Raw genomic sequence first — 15,714 nt, forward strand, 5'->3', positions numbered from 1 at the left:
CTTGTGGCTGCCCAGGGTCATCTATCCCAGGTCTCCCCAGAACATGTTCACTTCACTCAGATCATAGTCATAAACATACACACATACACACTCACTCAGACACAAACACACACACACACACACTCACACCCCAGTATCCTGCCCCTCCTGACCCTGACCACTGCCCTCTGCTCAAGCGTTTCCTCTTCTACCCCACCAGCTTATATCAGATTTGGGAGATTGAACAGATCTCACATCGCACAGTTCTGAATAATACCACAAGCAGCACCATGGGGCAAAGCTCAAAGGACTGACTCCTCTGACCTGTTTATCGTAATCTTAATCCCATAGGTAGAAATAATGAATCGGTTTGCTTTCCTTCTGTCTTTGTGTTTATCACACAAAAGCTGCAATAATTCCCCCCTCCCCACCCCACTCTGGCATTCTCCACTCCCTCTCTGTCTGTCTCTCTCTGTCTCTCTCTCTCTCTCACCCTCTCCTTCCCTCTCTCTCTCAGAGCAAGCTTCACACAGACCGATGTAATGTGTGTGCCGCTCTCTCTGCATCTCAATCACTCCAGCTGACACTGAACTCCCTGGATTTCTTCACTCCAACCTCACTACAGCTTCACTACACCCACACCACACCCGCACTACACCCACACTACACCCGCACTACACCCTTTCTCAGCTGCCAAAGACCAGTGCTGTCTGATCTCTCGGCAAAGGGCTCAGAGCCTCCAATGAAGAACCAGTGACAATAACAGGAAGAGTGTCACCCTTGTCCTGATCTGCAGCGCAACAGAAGTGCACACAGCTTCACACGGAACTGTAGCGGGACTGGAGTGGGACTGATCTGGGCACCTACAGGAGGACTAAAGCAGGACTGATTCCTTCTCGGCCTTTGCACATTCTCTCAGGATCGGTGCAGACAGGAAAACCCCCGGGGAACTATAAGTCTGGTAGGAGAGCGTCTGAGGTGTTTATATCCTTATTGAACTCATGATAATTCAAAGACAAGCTTTCTTAGTAAGAAAGTAGAGACCATTACCATTACCATTCATTAGGCTTTTAAAATGAAATTATTGTATAAAAAGTGAATTATTTATTAATATGTAATTCTAATTATACAAGTAATATAATTAAAACTTTTTAATTATGTAATACTATATATATATAATTATTATGTAACTATTTCAAGTAGTTCAAATTTTACATTTTAGATTGGAGAATAAGCCAGGATATGAGGATGTGTTTGATCAAAAGAATTACGAGACACTGAGAATGCCAGGTCTGGGTCAGCTGTCTAAAAGTAAAATATATATAAATATAAAATATAGATACAATAACCATTTGTCTTCCTGTCTTTATAATTACACAGTAGCCGCAAGTCAGATAAAATACATTACATTTAAATCCGTTTATTTGTAATCAATTGGTAAAGCCTTTTTATAAGCTGTATTTTGTTTTTTGATAACATCTGACGGTTCACTATGATTTTGGGCTAGGCACTCACACCAGAGACACTCTGTCCTCACTTTACACACTCTACCACAGTCAGAGTGCACCATAAGGGCAGAATAAATAGGGCAGATCAAAAAAGCAAAGGGCATGTATGGCATTGGAGGTGCATTTCAGTTCTTTGTGTGTGTGTGTGTGTGTGTGTGTGTGTGTGTGTGTGTGTGTGTGTGTGTGTGTGTGTGTGTGAGAGAGAGAAATAGAGAGACAGACAGTCTTTCATAGAGGTGAGCAAACAAATAGATGACTGGAAGATTAAAGCAGTTTTAATCTACATCAAACCTCTAGTATTAAGACCATGAAATAATACAGATTCTCAATACAGGCATGGCTAAAAAATAACACAACAGGGTTTGAGGTCATGGTGTGAGAAGTATGTTGAGTATGCCTAGTTTAGAGGTAGGGATGTGTTTAATACATGTGAACTTGTCAGAGAGCAGTACATTCTCATAACCAAGCACTCAACTTTAGTTCATTTCACACAGTAACAGTTACATGTTCAGTATATTCAATATATATCTTAGTTATATCTTTCTAATTAAACAGCACTTTCAGGAATGTGGCAGTAATATGTAAAGTTAAACTTTAATATTTTATATTTAATTGGTAATAAATCAATAAATAAATACAGAGAGTATTTAGTAAAAAAGAGAGAGACAGCAGGAGACAAAGAGAGAATATCAGGGTTTAGGGCTGAATTGCAGGAAGGGTGTGAATGCTCACTCTCATTAGCATAACGACGGCCCACATCCCAAGACGTGATTCTTCACTGACCTGGCATTGTTCCAAAGCTTCTCTGATATGAACCACATTACTGTGAGCTCACAAAGACATGTCAAAATCCATCTTAACAGCTGCCTCCTCTTGAAACATAATTTCAAGAAAGAGTTTAAAAAAGGATAAGGTAGTTAAAATTTAAATAATTTCAGTATCTTAGGCAAGTCCTCTGTTCCATACCTTCCATACGGGTGTGATGTTGCTTTGTTTGTTTGTTTGCTTGTTTGCTTTAATTAAATGTTCTATTTAGTCTATTTTATTAAACATAATTTATCCCTAAAACCAAAGGGATGAGACTTACAGGTACTTTTTGTTCTTGTTTAAATACATCATAGATGTTGTTTGTTCCTTTATTGACTGATATAGAGCTGTTAAATATCAACACTGTCGTTTCCTGCCCCACAGGTGGCGCTGTGGTGTGTTTGGGAGCAGATGGCTAGGCCTTTACTGTGTGCAGGTCTGCTGCTTGTGCAGGTGGTTCTCTCTGTGCAAGCAGAGACTTCAGCGTCCTCTGTGGACCACAGTCCCGTCCACCTGAGGTCAAAGAGGAGTTGGCAATGGAAGAAGTTCTTCATTTACGAGGAGAGCGACCCCACAGACCCGCCTCAGAAGATAGGGAAGGTGAAAGCAAAATGTCACAAAAAAGACAGAAGAAACAGCTCAGGAAAGGGCACAGAACTGGACATGTGTTCATCTACATTTCTTTAACCTTGTGTCTTCTAGATATCAAATACCCATGCCAAAAACAGCAGCACTGAATACATCCTCACAGGTGAAGGAGCGAATACCTTCTTCAGAGTGAACCAGTTTGGGGACATATTTCTGTTAGCCAGGCTGGATCGGGAAAAGAAGAAAGATTACAAACTAAAAGCTCAAATCATGGATGTCATAACCAAAATGAAGCTTGACGATGATGAAGAGTTTTCTATTGTTGTCAATGACATTAATGACAACAGTCCAGTTTTCTCAGAGGTCTATGAGAATTCCATCAATGAGCGATCAGAAAGAGGTATTTTACTTTAATGAATAATACCTTACATTTTTTATCTTTAAAGTTTACCAGTATTTACAGTCTGCACAGAGACCAGCATTGTATATTATTTGAACTATCACGTCTCATTTAATCGCTTAACCTGTTGTTGTGTAGAGGTAACAGTGATGAATGTTTTGCAGGGACCGTAGTGCTCACAGTTTCCGCCACAGACGAAGACGACCCGACCACCCCCAACGGAATGGTCTTTTACACATTGCTGAATGGAACAGACATGTTCAACATTGAGACTGACACAGGTGAGACGTGGTGATGCTTGGCACTGCTTGTGTAAACATTCTGATGCTTCTTGTGTACTGTCCTGGTTTATAAGCAGTGTTTGTGAACGCATGTAATGACTCACCACAGGCAGGATATTCACTGCGGTTAGCACACTGGACCGTGAGATCACCAGTCAGTACAAGCTCATCGTAAAAGCTTCTGATCTCAGAGGCATAGCAGCGACTGCCAGGAACACGGCTACAACTACTGTGACCATCAACATAAACGATGTAAATGACAACGAAGCCTCTTTTGCAAAGAGTACGTAAATTTCAACATGAAGTGGGACTTGTAAACACTTATATAGTATACTTCATTGTAAATGAACATTGTGAATGTGGACTCATGTTTTATACAGAAACGTTCCGCTTTGATGTGAATGAAGATGAGGTACCTGGGCTCAGAATTGGCATATTAGAGGTGACAGATCGGGACGAGAGACAAAACAAAAAGCCCATCTTCACTGTGAAGAGTTTTAGTGACATCTTCAGCGTGGACATCAATGACATGCATGATGGAGATCTTATACTCAAAAAGGTACCTTTTGTTCACACCATGCCCAATACCCACTGTGACCAAAGTTGGACGAACTGGAACAACCTTGTTAGAGCTATAGCATTAACTTTCCTATAACTGTAGTCTAAGTCATAAAGTTTCTCAGAAATGCTACCTGGTACTTCTTAAACTGTCTGCTGTATGTTGGAAGTATTCTTTCAGAAATGGAATTCAATGAATCTGCAGCTATGATAGGTATCCATGGTGATTTCCAACAGGCCCTTGACTATGAAGAAAAGAAGGGTTACAGCTTCACTGTGATGATTACAGAAGAGGGCATCATTCATCCTTCCGATAACAGAGACTCCAAGCTCCACACCATGGCCGAAGTTCACATCACTGTCCTTGATGTTGACGAACCTCCAGTCTTCACCTCTACTGTGTACAACTTTAGCATTAATGAGGGCCCAATTAAACAAAAGGAGATTGGATATGTTAGTGCAAAAGACCTGGATAACACCGGATACAGAATAGAGTATGCACATATTCACACTAGTTTTGATTTAATTTGTAGGACATTTTGATGTGTTAAGCTGAAATGTGTGGAATGATGTATTAAGTAGAAATGAAGTGTGCAGATGACCCTAGTTTAACACGAGTTTATTTTGCAGATACTTAATTGAGGATCCTGACTGTCCAGTGGAAGTCAACCGTGAGACAGGCCGACTCACGCTAAAGAGAGAGCTAGACCGCGAGACTCAGGAATTACACGCGTTCCAGGTTACAGCTCAGGAAATGTCTCAGAAAGGTGAGTCACCAAGGGAACCTTTACCTTCACCATTTTTTGCTTTAATTACTAATGACTCTAGATAATTACTAGTGGATTTGATTACAACTCTCTTAAGTAAGAATAGAGTACTGATCCCAGTACAACAACAGTAAACCCTGTAAACGCAGAGATAAATCAAACAACACTTTGCGTGAAGGTGTTGACATGATATCTCATCTGTTCCTGAGCACAGGGCAGAAGTCGTATGCACTGGTTAATCTGAAGGTGAATGACATCAATGACAACAAGCCTGAGGTGGTCCGAACAGACGTGTACATCTGCGAGAGTGATAGAAATGGAACGGTGAGGAGTTTTCAAATAACTACGGTCTAATAGATAAGGTCAAATCACACATTTCAGATCTCAAATTCAAAAAGATTCAATTTTCCTATCCTTCCCTTCACTCACAGGTTATTGGAGTCATTGAGGCGATGGACAAGGACAAAGATCCTGGCATACTCAGTTTTACTCTGGCACAGAAAAGTTTAAACTTCTCCCTCCTTGACAACAGAGGTGAGAAAGACCCATTGAAGAGCCATTTAGATCTACACTATAGGATCAGGATCAGGATGTGTCTGGATCCAGTTAGCTGTGTCAGGATCAGGTTAGCTCTACACTGTTTGTTAGTTGTGTCAGGATCCGGTTAGCTCTACACTGCTGGTTTGCTGTATCTGGATCAGATAGCTCTACAATGTCGGTTAGTTGTGTCTGGATCAGGACAGCTCTACACTGCTGGTTAGCTGTGTCTGGATCAGGTTAGCTCTACACTGCTGGTTAGCTGTGTGTGGATCAGGTTAGCTCAACACTGCCGGTTTGCTGTGTCTGGATCAGGTCTCCACTCTTATTCTACATTTCTACAGGTTTTCTTTGCACGTAAAACAGAGGCGGATTAGATTTAACATAGTCATTTGTTAGCATGCACTCATTCATGTCTTTCACCTTTCATTTGGGCTTTTTTTGTGCACTTCCGCCCACATCACGAGAGACTGAGTAAGCTGCCGGTTACACCATTGTGTTGACTGTGATATTCTTAGGGACCACTTGCATTGGACTGTCCAAGATTTCAGCAACAATGCCCAGCAAGACTTCCTCGACAGGAAGAGAGAGACCCAAAAAGCTGAAGAGGATGACCATATCAAATCAAATCAAATCAAAGTTTATTTGTATAGCGCTTTTCACAACACATGTTGTCACAAAGCGCTTTACAGGATTTAAAAGGTTAACAATACTATGGGTCCAGAACCCTAATGAGCAAGCCAAAGGCGACAGTGGCGAGGAAAAACTCCCTATGATGGTGGGGATTAGGAAGAAACCTCGGGAGAACCAAGACTCAAAAGGGAACCCATCCTCCATTGGGCGGCCCGTTAACACACAAATTACACAAAATACAGACAAATACACAAGTCACACACAAATCACACAATCAGACTAAGTAGAGTAAAAATGAAAGTTCTGGGTTTTGATATTGTCACTGTAAATGTCTGTTGATGAACGCCAGGCTTTCATTCCATGTCGGAGCAGCGATGCTGGTATTGTAGGCTCCGACTGCAATGTTACTCTCCAGGTGAACCTCGGAGAAAAGATACGAGATGTATCTATGTAACTATGTAACAGATTAATCAAAGGCCAAACTAAACAGATGAGTCTTTAATCGAGTTTTAAACATTGAGACTGTGTCTGAGTCCCGAATAGAGGCAGGAAGATTATTCCACAATTGTGGAGCTTTAAAAGAAAAGGCTCTTCCACCTGCTGTGATCTTTTTGATCCTAGGAACAGTTAATAACCCTGCGTCCTGCGAGCGAAGTGAACGCGCTGGGTTATATTGTTCAATAAGTTCACTAAGATAGTCTGGAGCTAAGCCATGCAGCGTTTTATATGTTAATAAAAGTATTTTATAGTCAATACGGAATCTAATTGGCAGCCAGTGTAATGACGATAGTACGGGACTAATGTGATCAAACTTTTTAGTTTTTGTTAAAACTCGTGCTGCTGCGTTCTGAACCAGCTGGAGTTTGTTTATCGATTTACCAGAGCATCTAGCTAGGAGACTGTTGCAATAATCTAAACGAGAGGATATGAATGCATGGATTAGTTTTTCTGCATCACTAATATTTAATATGTTTCTAATTTTGGCAATGTTGCGCAAGTGAAAGAACGCTACCCTAGTTATATTATTAATATGTGTATCGAACGAGAGATCTGGGTCTATTGTGACGCCCAAGTTCTTTACCTCTGCGCTGGGGGTTATAGTAAAAAATGTAGATTCAATGCTACATTATGTATCTTGTCTCTCGCAGCCCTAGACCCAACTATTATTAATTCTGTTTTATCGGGATTTAGTGCTAGAAAGTTACACAAAACAGAAAACAGATATTCTCACTGAGACCCTTGGAGCTGACTGTTCACGGTTCTGTTGTGTGTTGCAGATAACACAGCCAAAATTATTCTGACTCACGGACACTTTAGCACAGAGAAGTCAGCGAACAACATCCTTGAGGTCAAGGTCAGAGACTCGGGCGTGCCCTGGCTGGAGAGCATCACCCCTCTGCATATCCCAGTGTGCACCTGTCACTCGGACCGCCAGAGGGACTACTGCAAGCCGGACGCCCAGACGGCGGTCAGCGCCAGTGCCCTCATCACCATTCTCCTCTGCATCCTCACCATCCTGGGTAAGCCCCGCCCTGCTCGGCTTTGCCCCGCCCCACATGACTCGGTACTCAGAGTAAGCACATCACTCCGTGGCATAGCAGCGATGTGATGAGTGAGGAGAATCCAGGCAGTGAAGGACGAGAGAGGGAGAGGGTGCTGATGAAGCTCAAGTGGAAGGTTAAATTCCACAAGTGGAGAGGCCACAGTTTCATGGAGAAAAAAAACAGATTATCTCACTGTTTCTGGGAGCCTCACACGCTGTGTGGCAGGCTAAACATGAATATCATAGTGGACATGACAATTTACACATAGTAACCACATGGGAAAGAATGGATTATCATACAACACATGTTGATTGGCTGTTCTAAATGCATTATAATACAACACAAGTTCATTGCCTGTTCTGAATGCATTATCATACAACACCTATAACTGCTGCTTTCTTTTTTGTTCTCTCAAGCCTGTACCATGGCCCAGTTCTAGACTGCTTTGGCTTGGGGGACAGTAAAACATAATGGGTGGGCACGTCTTTAGCCATATTTTGAAATTCACACCTATATTCAAGGCTTGATTTGAAGAGAGATGTGTTCAAAAGAAGCAATGGGTTAACCACCACCCCGTCCCCTGTAACACAACCCCCTCTGGATGAACAGGTTGTTGTTTATGTGCTATTGATATTTTCACTCTAACAACAGGTGCAATTTATTAACAGGTTGCTTTGGGCATATTAGGAATTCTTCATCTCCATAGAGGCCCATAGTGTCTGTACAGATGACCATAGGGGCAGTACATGCGACCATAGGGGCAGTACATACAACCATAGGGACAGTACATATGACCATAGGGGCAGTACATACACCCATAGGGGCAGTGCATACAACGGGGGCAGTAGAGACCAGGAACTTCTGTAGAAATGTGGACTTTATCTTCATTAAATTCTCAGGAGAGAATTTGGTGCAGTTTGCATCTGAATTACAGCAAAATGTGGATTATCTTCAAAAAGAAAAGCCACCACTAATCAGAGTTAATACAGTAAAACTTAATCATTAATTAAAGGTATATATAGACTGATTTAAAATTTATACTGTCAGCTGCATCAGGATAAGAACTGCTTAGCTGACCCTGATGGTAAATGTTGACTGCAGAGCTAATAATACTTAAAAAGTAATAAGTAATGAAAATAACAAATGTGCATAATCTTCTGATTACTTAAGATTTAATAATACAATCCTGCAAAAAAATTCTTATGAAACTCTAGTCTAATTATAGAAGAATATAATTTGCTTATGTATGAGTCTGGTTGCAATATGATATCTCAAAGATTCTCATCAATCCCCTTTAAATAAACCTAGAGGTAAAGAAAATTATGCATTGTAGGTTTTCTTACCGTTGTAGGTTTATTCAGTGTGAAATGCTCAATATAAAAAAATGCAAAAAGTGCCCCCTCCCCAGTTGCCCGCCCTAGTCTCCGCCCTAGTGCCCACCCTAGCGCCCCCACCCCCCACCCCCGAAGGTCTGCCTCAGTGTTCGCGCCAGTGCCTCTACCACCCTCTCTAGCATTGGCACTGTTATACCATATATTATTTTCATGGATTACCAGAAAACACTGTAAAATGTTTTGTGATTGTTTACACATTTGTTTTCCTGACTGAATGACTTTGATTTTGATTCTTTCTTCCTCAGTGATTGTGATCCTCTTCGCCCTCCGTAAGGGCTACCAGAAGGAAGCGCTGGTTGGCCTAGGGAAGTCGTCCGGGGAGATTCACGAGCAGCTGGTATCCTACGATGAGGAGGGTGGTGGAGAGATGGACACCAACGGCTACGACGTCTCTATCCTGACCTCCGCCCGCCAGGATAGCAGCGCGCGGCCCACCTCTGGGACCACAACATACGCGCGAGTGAACAAACCCTCCGCTTGCACGGGGGACATGGCCATAATGATCGAGGTGAAGAAGGACGAGGCAGACCACGACCGTGACGGAATCCCTTACGACACTCTGCACATCTTTGGCTACGAGGGGCCGGAGTCGCTGGCAGGATCCCTGAGCTCTCTAGAGTCGAGCTCCTCCCGCTTCAGCGTGGATTACGACGTCCTGAATGACTGGGGCCCACGCTTCAGGACACTAGCTCAACTCTACGGGGTAGACAACTCTGATTCGGACAGCTCGTACTGATCCCAGAAGTCACAGCGCTGCACCGTCATTTGGCCCAGCAACACACTGACCTCAGTTCAGTCAGGATGGTGCAGCTGATGATTTCTTTCCAAGGGGTGTTTTCTCTTTTTTATTGTGGCCAGTGTCTCTGACGTAGCAATACTTGTCCTGATCATTTATGATTTTAGATGTGTCATAATCATGGTCATAGGTCTATTAAGAATAGGTTATAATTATTGTTTTATTTTCACACCTACCACTTATAAGATCTGGCACGCCTCGTGCGATGGATTTTACTCACAAGTGTACAATGTAAATTGTGCAAGAGATTTTTTTTTTATATGAGGGGTTTCACTCAGGCCCTGTGTGACCCACACAGAGAGTCTAGATGGGAATGTGCATATGTTCCCGAGACCCCTGCTCAGCCCTGTGCTAGCTTACGGGAATGAGGCAGCGCAACGCTTAATGTCTCAAATGAGACAGAAGACAGCAGCGATTCCAATGAGCTGAAGTACAGGTCAGGGTGTTCAAGAAGGGGAACAAGGCTGTGCAAAGCATGCTGGGAGTGTTTCTCCCTCCAGATACTGAGGGCTTGAGCCACCTGCTGGCCCCCTGTAAACACAGGCCTGCTGAACCTTTCCTCTGTATACACAACATTTATGTTTTTGTGCTGTTGTCCACTGTGTGAATGAAAAATCTAGTTTTCTGTTGACTGTAATCTCCCATCAAGGATAACAGGTCCTTATTTCTTGTTTTTAGTCCTAAATTCACTGAGGTTGTGAAGCGGAGCCCCTGCCATGGTGGTGTGTGAGTGGGGATTGTATCTGTAGTTTCCACTGTTCCCTCTCAACAGGAAAATGACATCACCAGTCCAGGAGCAGCAGAGGAAACCGTGGAAACAGGGCTCTGACAGAATTAAAGCCTGATCCAAGGCTATTTGACAGGGATCTCCAACACATCAGTTGTTGTGGATAAAGCTCAAATCTCTAAGGTCCATGATAATAAGGCAATTGCAGGAGTCTCAGGAAATGTGCAGTAGCTGGGACGCCTGTAAAGAGGTGAGAAGTGCTCTCAATAACTTTAACCTTTCAGGATATGCAGCTCTACGTTGTGAATCATCAGGGTGACCAAACATGGCCTATACAGCTAAATACAAATTGTATTTACAAACTTTGTATCTAGTTTATGAGTCTTTGAACAATTATTTTCTAGTGACCGATGGTCTAGCATTTCTCTGGTGACTATTGTTAATCCTTGTCTAAGACTGAATTTCCTTTTTTTACACTTTTTAGACAAATTATTCTCTAAATATTTACTTATGTGCATGATACTTTACTTCATCTTCATATACAATAAGTGCAATATGCACAATAAGTGGAAGCCAAGAAACATTCACCTCCATCACAGCCCAACTAAAATGGCAAATCACGCCTCCCAAACGGCCTCTTCCTGCCTGTGTGCACAAAAATCTAGCTTCCTGTTTTCTTATCTTTTAAGTGAAGTAGCACATTGGAACAGTTTCCTGTTTTCATTTCAAGGGGGGGAAAAACATAGCAGGAAAACATAGAGCAGGAGAATTTTAAAGAACAACATGAATCGTCTTAACTGGATATCCACATTTTGACATTCAGTTAGTTTGTTTTTTTTAGTTTGGTGCTGTTGTTTAAGTGTGATTTTTTCGTTATTTCAGCAGTCTATCTGTGGTGATTTTTTTGTGAAACTGTTGTTTTATATAACACTGATCATTCAGAATCTTCCCCAAATGTTTCTCTATTCTGATGCCAGACAGCACACTGTAGGTGTAATGACTTGAACTACTACATCTTAAGTAAATGTTACTTTTTTGTGTGTGTGATATAAACCACATACACTACACACTACATGAGTCTGAAATGAACTAAATATTTTCTCAAAAGGCAATAATGTATTAAAATAATTCAGAAACCTGGAACATTAACACAGTATGACTGAATGCCTCATTATATAGAGAAATGTGCCTGCAGGTTTGGTGGTGGTGGTTCTTCTTAAGTATACTTGTGTACTGTATTTGTTTATGCGTTTGTATATTCTCCCAGTCAACTGGATGTGATAATTACACTGAATCTAAACGAGTTACATTTGCTACAGGTGCAGTGCTCTGAGTCTGAGAGGAGTAGTTCTGTGAATGCACCAGTAGATGGCACTGTTTTTGTTTTATAGTGTGCGTGTGCGTGTGTGTGTGTGTGTGTGTGTGTGTGTGTGTGTGTGTGTGTGTGTGTGTGTGTGATATGTGCCTTTGATTATACCAATACTGTTGTTCCTACTATGTCCTTTTTTGATCAAAATTGTCAGTTTTGTATTCATATAAAGCTTAACACCTAATAATAGTGAATATAAATTTTATTTGTATCTTACACACATACAACATACACAGACATACGCACAACACATCACACACAAGTACAACTCACACACATAGAGAATAGTTTTGATATAATTTAATTCCATGGTTACCTTGGCTTATATAAGTCACTTTTAGTTGTCCGAATGAGTTCAGGGACATGTGTGTGCATGTGTGTGTGTGTGTGTGTGTGTGTGTGTGTGTGTGTGTGTGTGTGTGTGTGTGTGTGTGTGTGTGTGCGTGTGGGCGTGTGTGTGTGACACACAAGGCTCTGAGGTGAAGAGGAGCCACTCTACTCTACAATTCCCAGAAGTGATGGAAACACAGCACACAGATAACAGCAGAGGAAATCACAGCAGAGACTCTCATGCCTTAGTCAGCCTTGACACACCCGGATGGTGCTTCCTGTGACTGCACACACAACTCTGACGTCTGAGAGAACGTCTTTCATACCGTACATGGAGAGGAAAACTCAAGATGTAACATTAAGCAAAAATAAAAATACACACAACATGCACAGCTATAAAAATGCAGCGATGTCATTAATTAGATCAGCTTGTATTTCCACAGCAAGGTTTGAGTACAACACACACCTGTGCAACACACACCTGTACAACACACACCTGAAGCTCAGATTCACTAATACAAAACTTCAAACTTCTCAACCATCAATATCCACCTTCAAACAAACTTCACAATCCGTACAACAAACCTCAGAATTATAATTAAATAACCCACCAGAAAAATCCAGAACCATGGTTCTTTTTTTACCCAACACCCAAAAGTCTGAAATATTTATAGTGTTTTCTTTAAAGTGTTTTAGAGAAGGTCTTTATATTATGTTGAATTTAGATATTCAGGAATATATGGAAGAGGATTAGGGCCACTATAAAAAAATGAGGCATTGGAAAAAAAAAGGGCAGCCAGAATTCTGAGATTAAAGTCAGAATTCTGACTTTTTTTTCTCACAATTCTCACATTAATCTCACAATTCTCACATTAATCTCACAATTGTGACTTTTTCTCACAATTCTGACTTTTTTCTTGGAATTGTCGGTAGTCACAATTGTGAGAAAAAAGTCAGAATTCTGACTTTAATCTCAGAATTCTGGCTGCCCTTTTTTTCCAATGTCCCATTTTTTTATAGTGGCCCTAATCCTCTTCCGTAGGAATATGTACAATGTTTTCTTTGTACTTCACATGAGGTAGATTTCAACATTTACATTCATTACATTTACATTTACAGAAAACATTCTGACATTACTGAACTAAATCCTAGGGGTGGCAGTCGGACCTGAAAAAAGACAATTACAAGTATATACTGTGTGTAATATATAAAGTTGCCAATAGGGGATGCAATTTGCCAAAGTTTTAGTAGAAGGCTGTAATTAATGACAGAACCCAGTTTACTACTCTGCAGTGTGATGGTAAGTGAAACATACTATATGACTTTTGATTTTAGTTACAATTTCTTTTTAATTGAACAAAAATAACCTTTAGATTAAATTACTACTGTAATGGAGTTAAAGGATCCCTGCAAAATTACCTTTAGATTAAATTACTACTGTAATGGAGTTAAAGGATCGCTGCAAACCCTGGGCAGATCATGTAACACTGCATGCCAGAATAGTGCTGTTAACTGGGAGCAGGTAATGACATGCGCACATAGATCTGTGTACACTCAGTGGCTCTCTGCTTATATCAGAGATTATGTCAGAGATGTTGACTGCACATGTACAAATAAACAGAGATTATGTCAGATATGTTGACTGCACACATACAAATAAACAGATTATTTCAGAGATGTTGACTACACACAAATAAACAGATTATTTCAGAGATGGTGACCGCACACGTAAAAATATACATATTATATCAGAGATGGTGCCTGCACATTTATAAATGTACAGATAATTTCAGAGATGTGGGGGGGGGCCCTGCCGGTCGCCCCCGGTTACAGCGGCAGCGGTCCTGTTTTTGGTCACGTGATGTCCGTCCCTTAGGTGGGCGGGACCCGTGATCGTCTCACCTGAGGGTCGTTTGTTCGTCTATATATGTCTTGTCTTTGTACCAGTTGACTGCTGGTTATTATTTCCTTAATCTGGATCTATGTCACGGGTATTTGGTTTGCACACTTTCTATTAAACCATCCTCTTTCCCTGAGACTTGGCGTGATCGCTTCCTTTTTTAGTTGCTCACGCTGCCCGTCACAGAATAACCAGCCACCCTTTCGGAAGCCGCCAGTCTCCTTTACTTTCTCCTTCGTTCGTGGTCATGTCTCGTGGTAAGTGTTTGTCTACGTCAGGGGTAATAAATTAAATCTTTCCGCGGTCCATTTTTGGCAGATAGCTCAGACCTTAGGTCCGGGTCCGCGGTGGCGAAACGAAAGTTGTTGGGGGGGGGGCCAACGAAAGTTGTTGAGCGAGGGGGGGGGGGGGGGGGAGGCGAACGAAAGTTGTTGAGCGGGAGGGGGGAGGGGGGGGTGGCGAACGAAAGTTGTTGAGCGGGGGGGGGGGGGGGAACTTAACACTCGTCTGAAAATAAATTCTCCGGTTTAAAATATAGTCTCCCGTAAACATTTTTTTGGCATTTGGGTCCGTATCCAGTTAATCAGGAATGTGATTGGGTCCGGACAGGACGGCGTTCGGGTCCGGATCCGGACTGCGGTCCGCCATTTGGTAATACCTGGTCTACGTGCTGCAGTGGGGAACCGTCAGGGCCCTCTACGCCCTCTCAGAGGGCCTAAAATATTCTTAAGCATTATATATATAATTATCCAATTTTATTTTATCTACTTACAGTTTGACATTCGACATCTAAACAATTACAAAAATATAAGCAAATAAAATATTCACCCGTGTCTATTCAATCTGTGTTGGAAGGTGAGGGGTTAAGTGGAAGCCTGTGAGCCTGTGTCTCCCTCTATCAGGACTGTGATGCCCTCTGTTCGTTTACAGAGGGCCTGGCAGTTATAATTCAGCGCAATACCAGTTTCAAATGACAGCAAAATTGACCAATCATATCTTCCCTCTTAGTGGGCGGGCTTAACTGTATGATAATTTCCGCCCGCTGTGGCGACGCTAGCTGTCGTTAGCTAGTTTCGATTCATCCCTTTGACGTCCTCGTGCGCGTTGTTTACATATTCCGCTTCCGAGAACCACGGAGCTGTGAACCTTATTTTGTTTGGAAACTTATTTTGCTTAAGACGTTATCTAGTACAGATATTATTGTTTATTACGTTTTTAAAGCTGTACTGTCGTCTCAGTTTTTCTTTATTGCAGTTTATTAAGAAAGGAAAAAAAAAATTCAGGGGGGGGGGGGGGTTGCGGGCCCAGGTTTAAAGGTCACGGTTCGCTACTGACGTGCTGTGTGTTTGTCGTGTTTGTCCGAGAGTGTGTTTAGTCTGTCCCCACTCGTCCCGCCGTGTTTAACTGTTGTTTGTGTAAAACCTAGTAACTAGAGCTGGGGACCGGTAGACTCCGCTCTCACCCAACGAAACTACCGGTGCCTCACATTGCGCACGTCCGTTGTCCGTTATCGTCTGTATATATGTGTGTGTGTGTGTATGTACGTTGCGTTGTGTTTTAATAACGACGCAGACGTGAGCGAGTGTGTGAGTGTGC

At 42.0% G+C, this 15,714-nt stretch overlaps 1 protein-coding gene across 2 annotated transcripts; it reads left to right on the top strand.

The window, feature by feature from the left end:
• Nucleotides 1-487: 487 nt before the first annotated feature.
• cdh5 (cadherin 5) lies at nt 488-12,356 on the top strand. 2 transcript variants are annotated; one of them, XM_077000530.1, is made up of 12 exons: nt 488-940; nt 2,679-2,894; nt 2,997-3,282; nt 3,447-3,563; nt 3,673-3,846; nt 3,944-4,122; nt 4,359-4,615; nt 4,752-4,888; nt 5,103-5,212; nt 5,320-5,422; nt 7,336-7,578; nt 9,242-12,325. In XM_077000530.1, exons 2-12 carry the CDS (start codon nt 2,706-2,708, stop codon nt 9,730-9,732), a joined length of 2,286 nt encoding a protein of 761 aa, XP_076856645.1. In that variant the 5' UTR covers nt 488-940; nt 2,679-2,705; the 3' UTR covers nt 9,733-12,325. The 2 variants fall into 2 exon arrangements, with proteins under 2 accessions (XP_076856645.1, XP_076856655.1); XM_077000540.1 differs by having other exon boundaries at nt 820-957; nt 9,242-12,356.
• The last annotated feature ends 3,358 nt before the right edge of the window (nt 12,357-15,714 follow it).

This window comes from Brachyhypopomus gauderio, chromosome 1 (assembly GCF_052324685.1).
Source record: "Brachyhypopomus gauderio isolate BG-103 chromosome 1, BGAUD_0.2, whole genome shotgun sequence".
Taxonomy (NCBI): domain Eukaryota; kingdom Metazoa; phylum Chordata; class Actinopteri; order Gymnotiformes; family Hypopomidae; genus Brachyhypopomus; species Brachyhypopomus gauderio.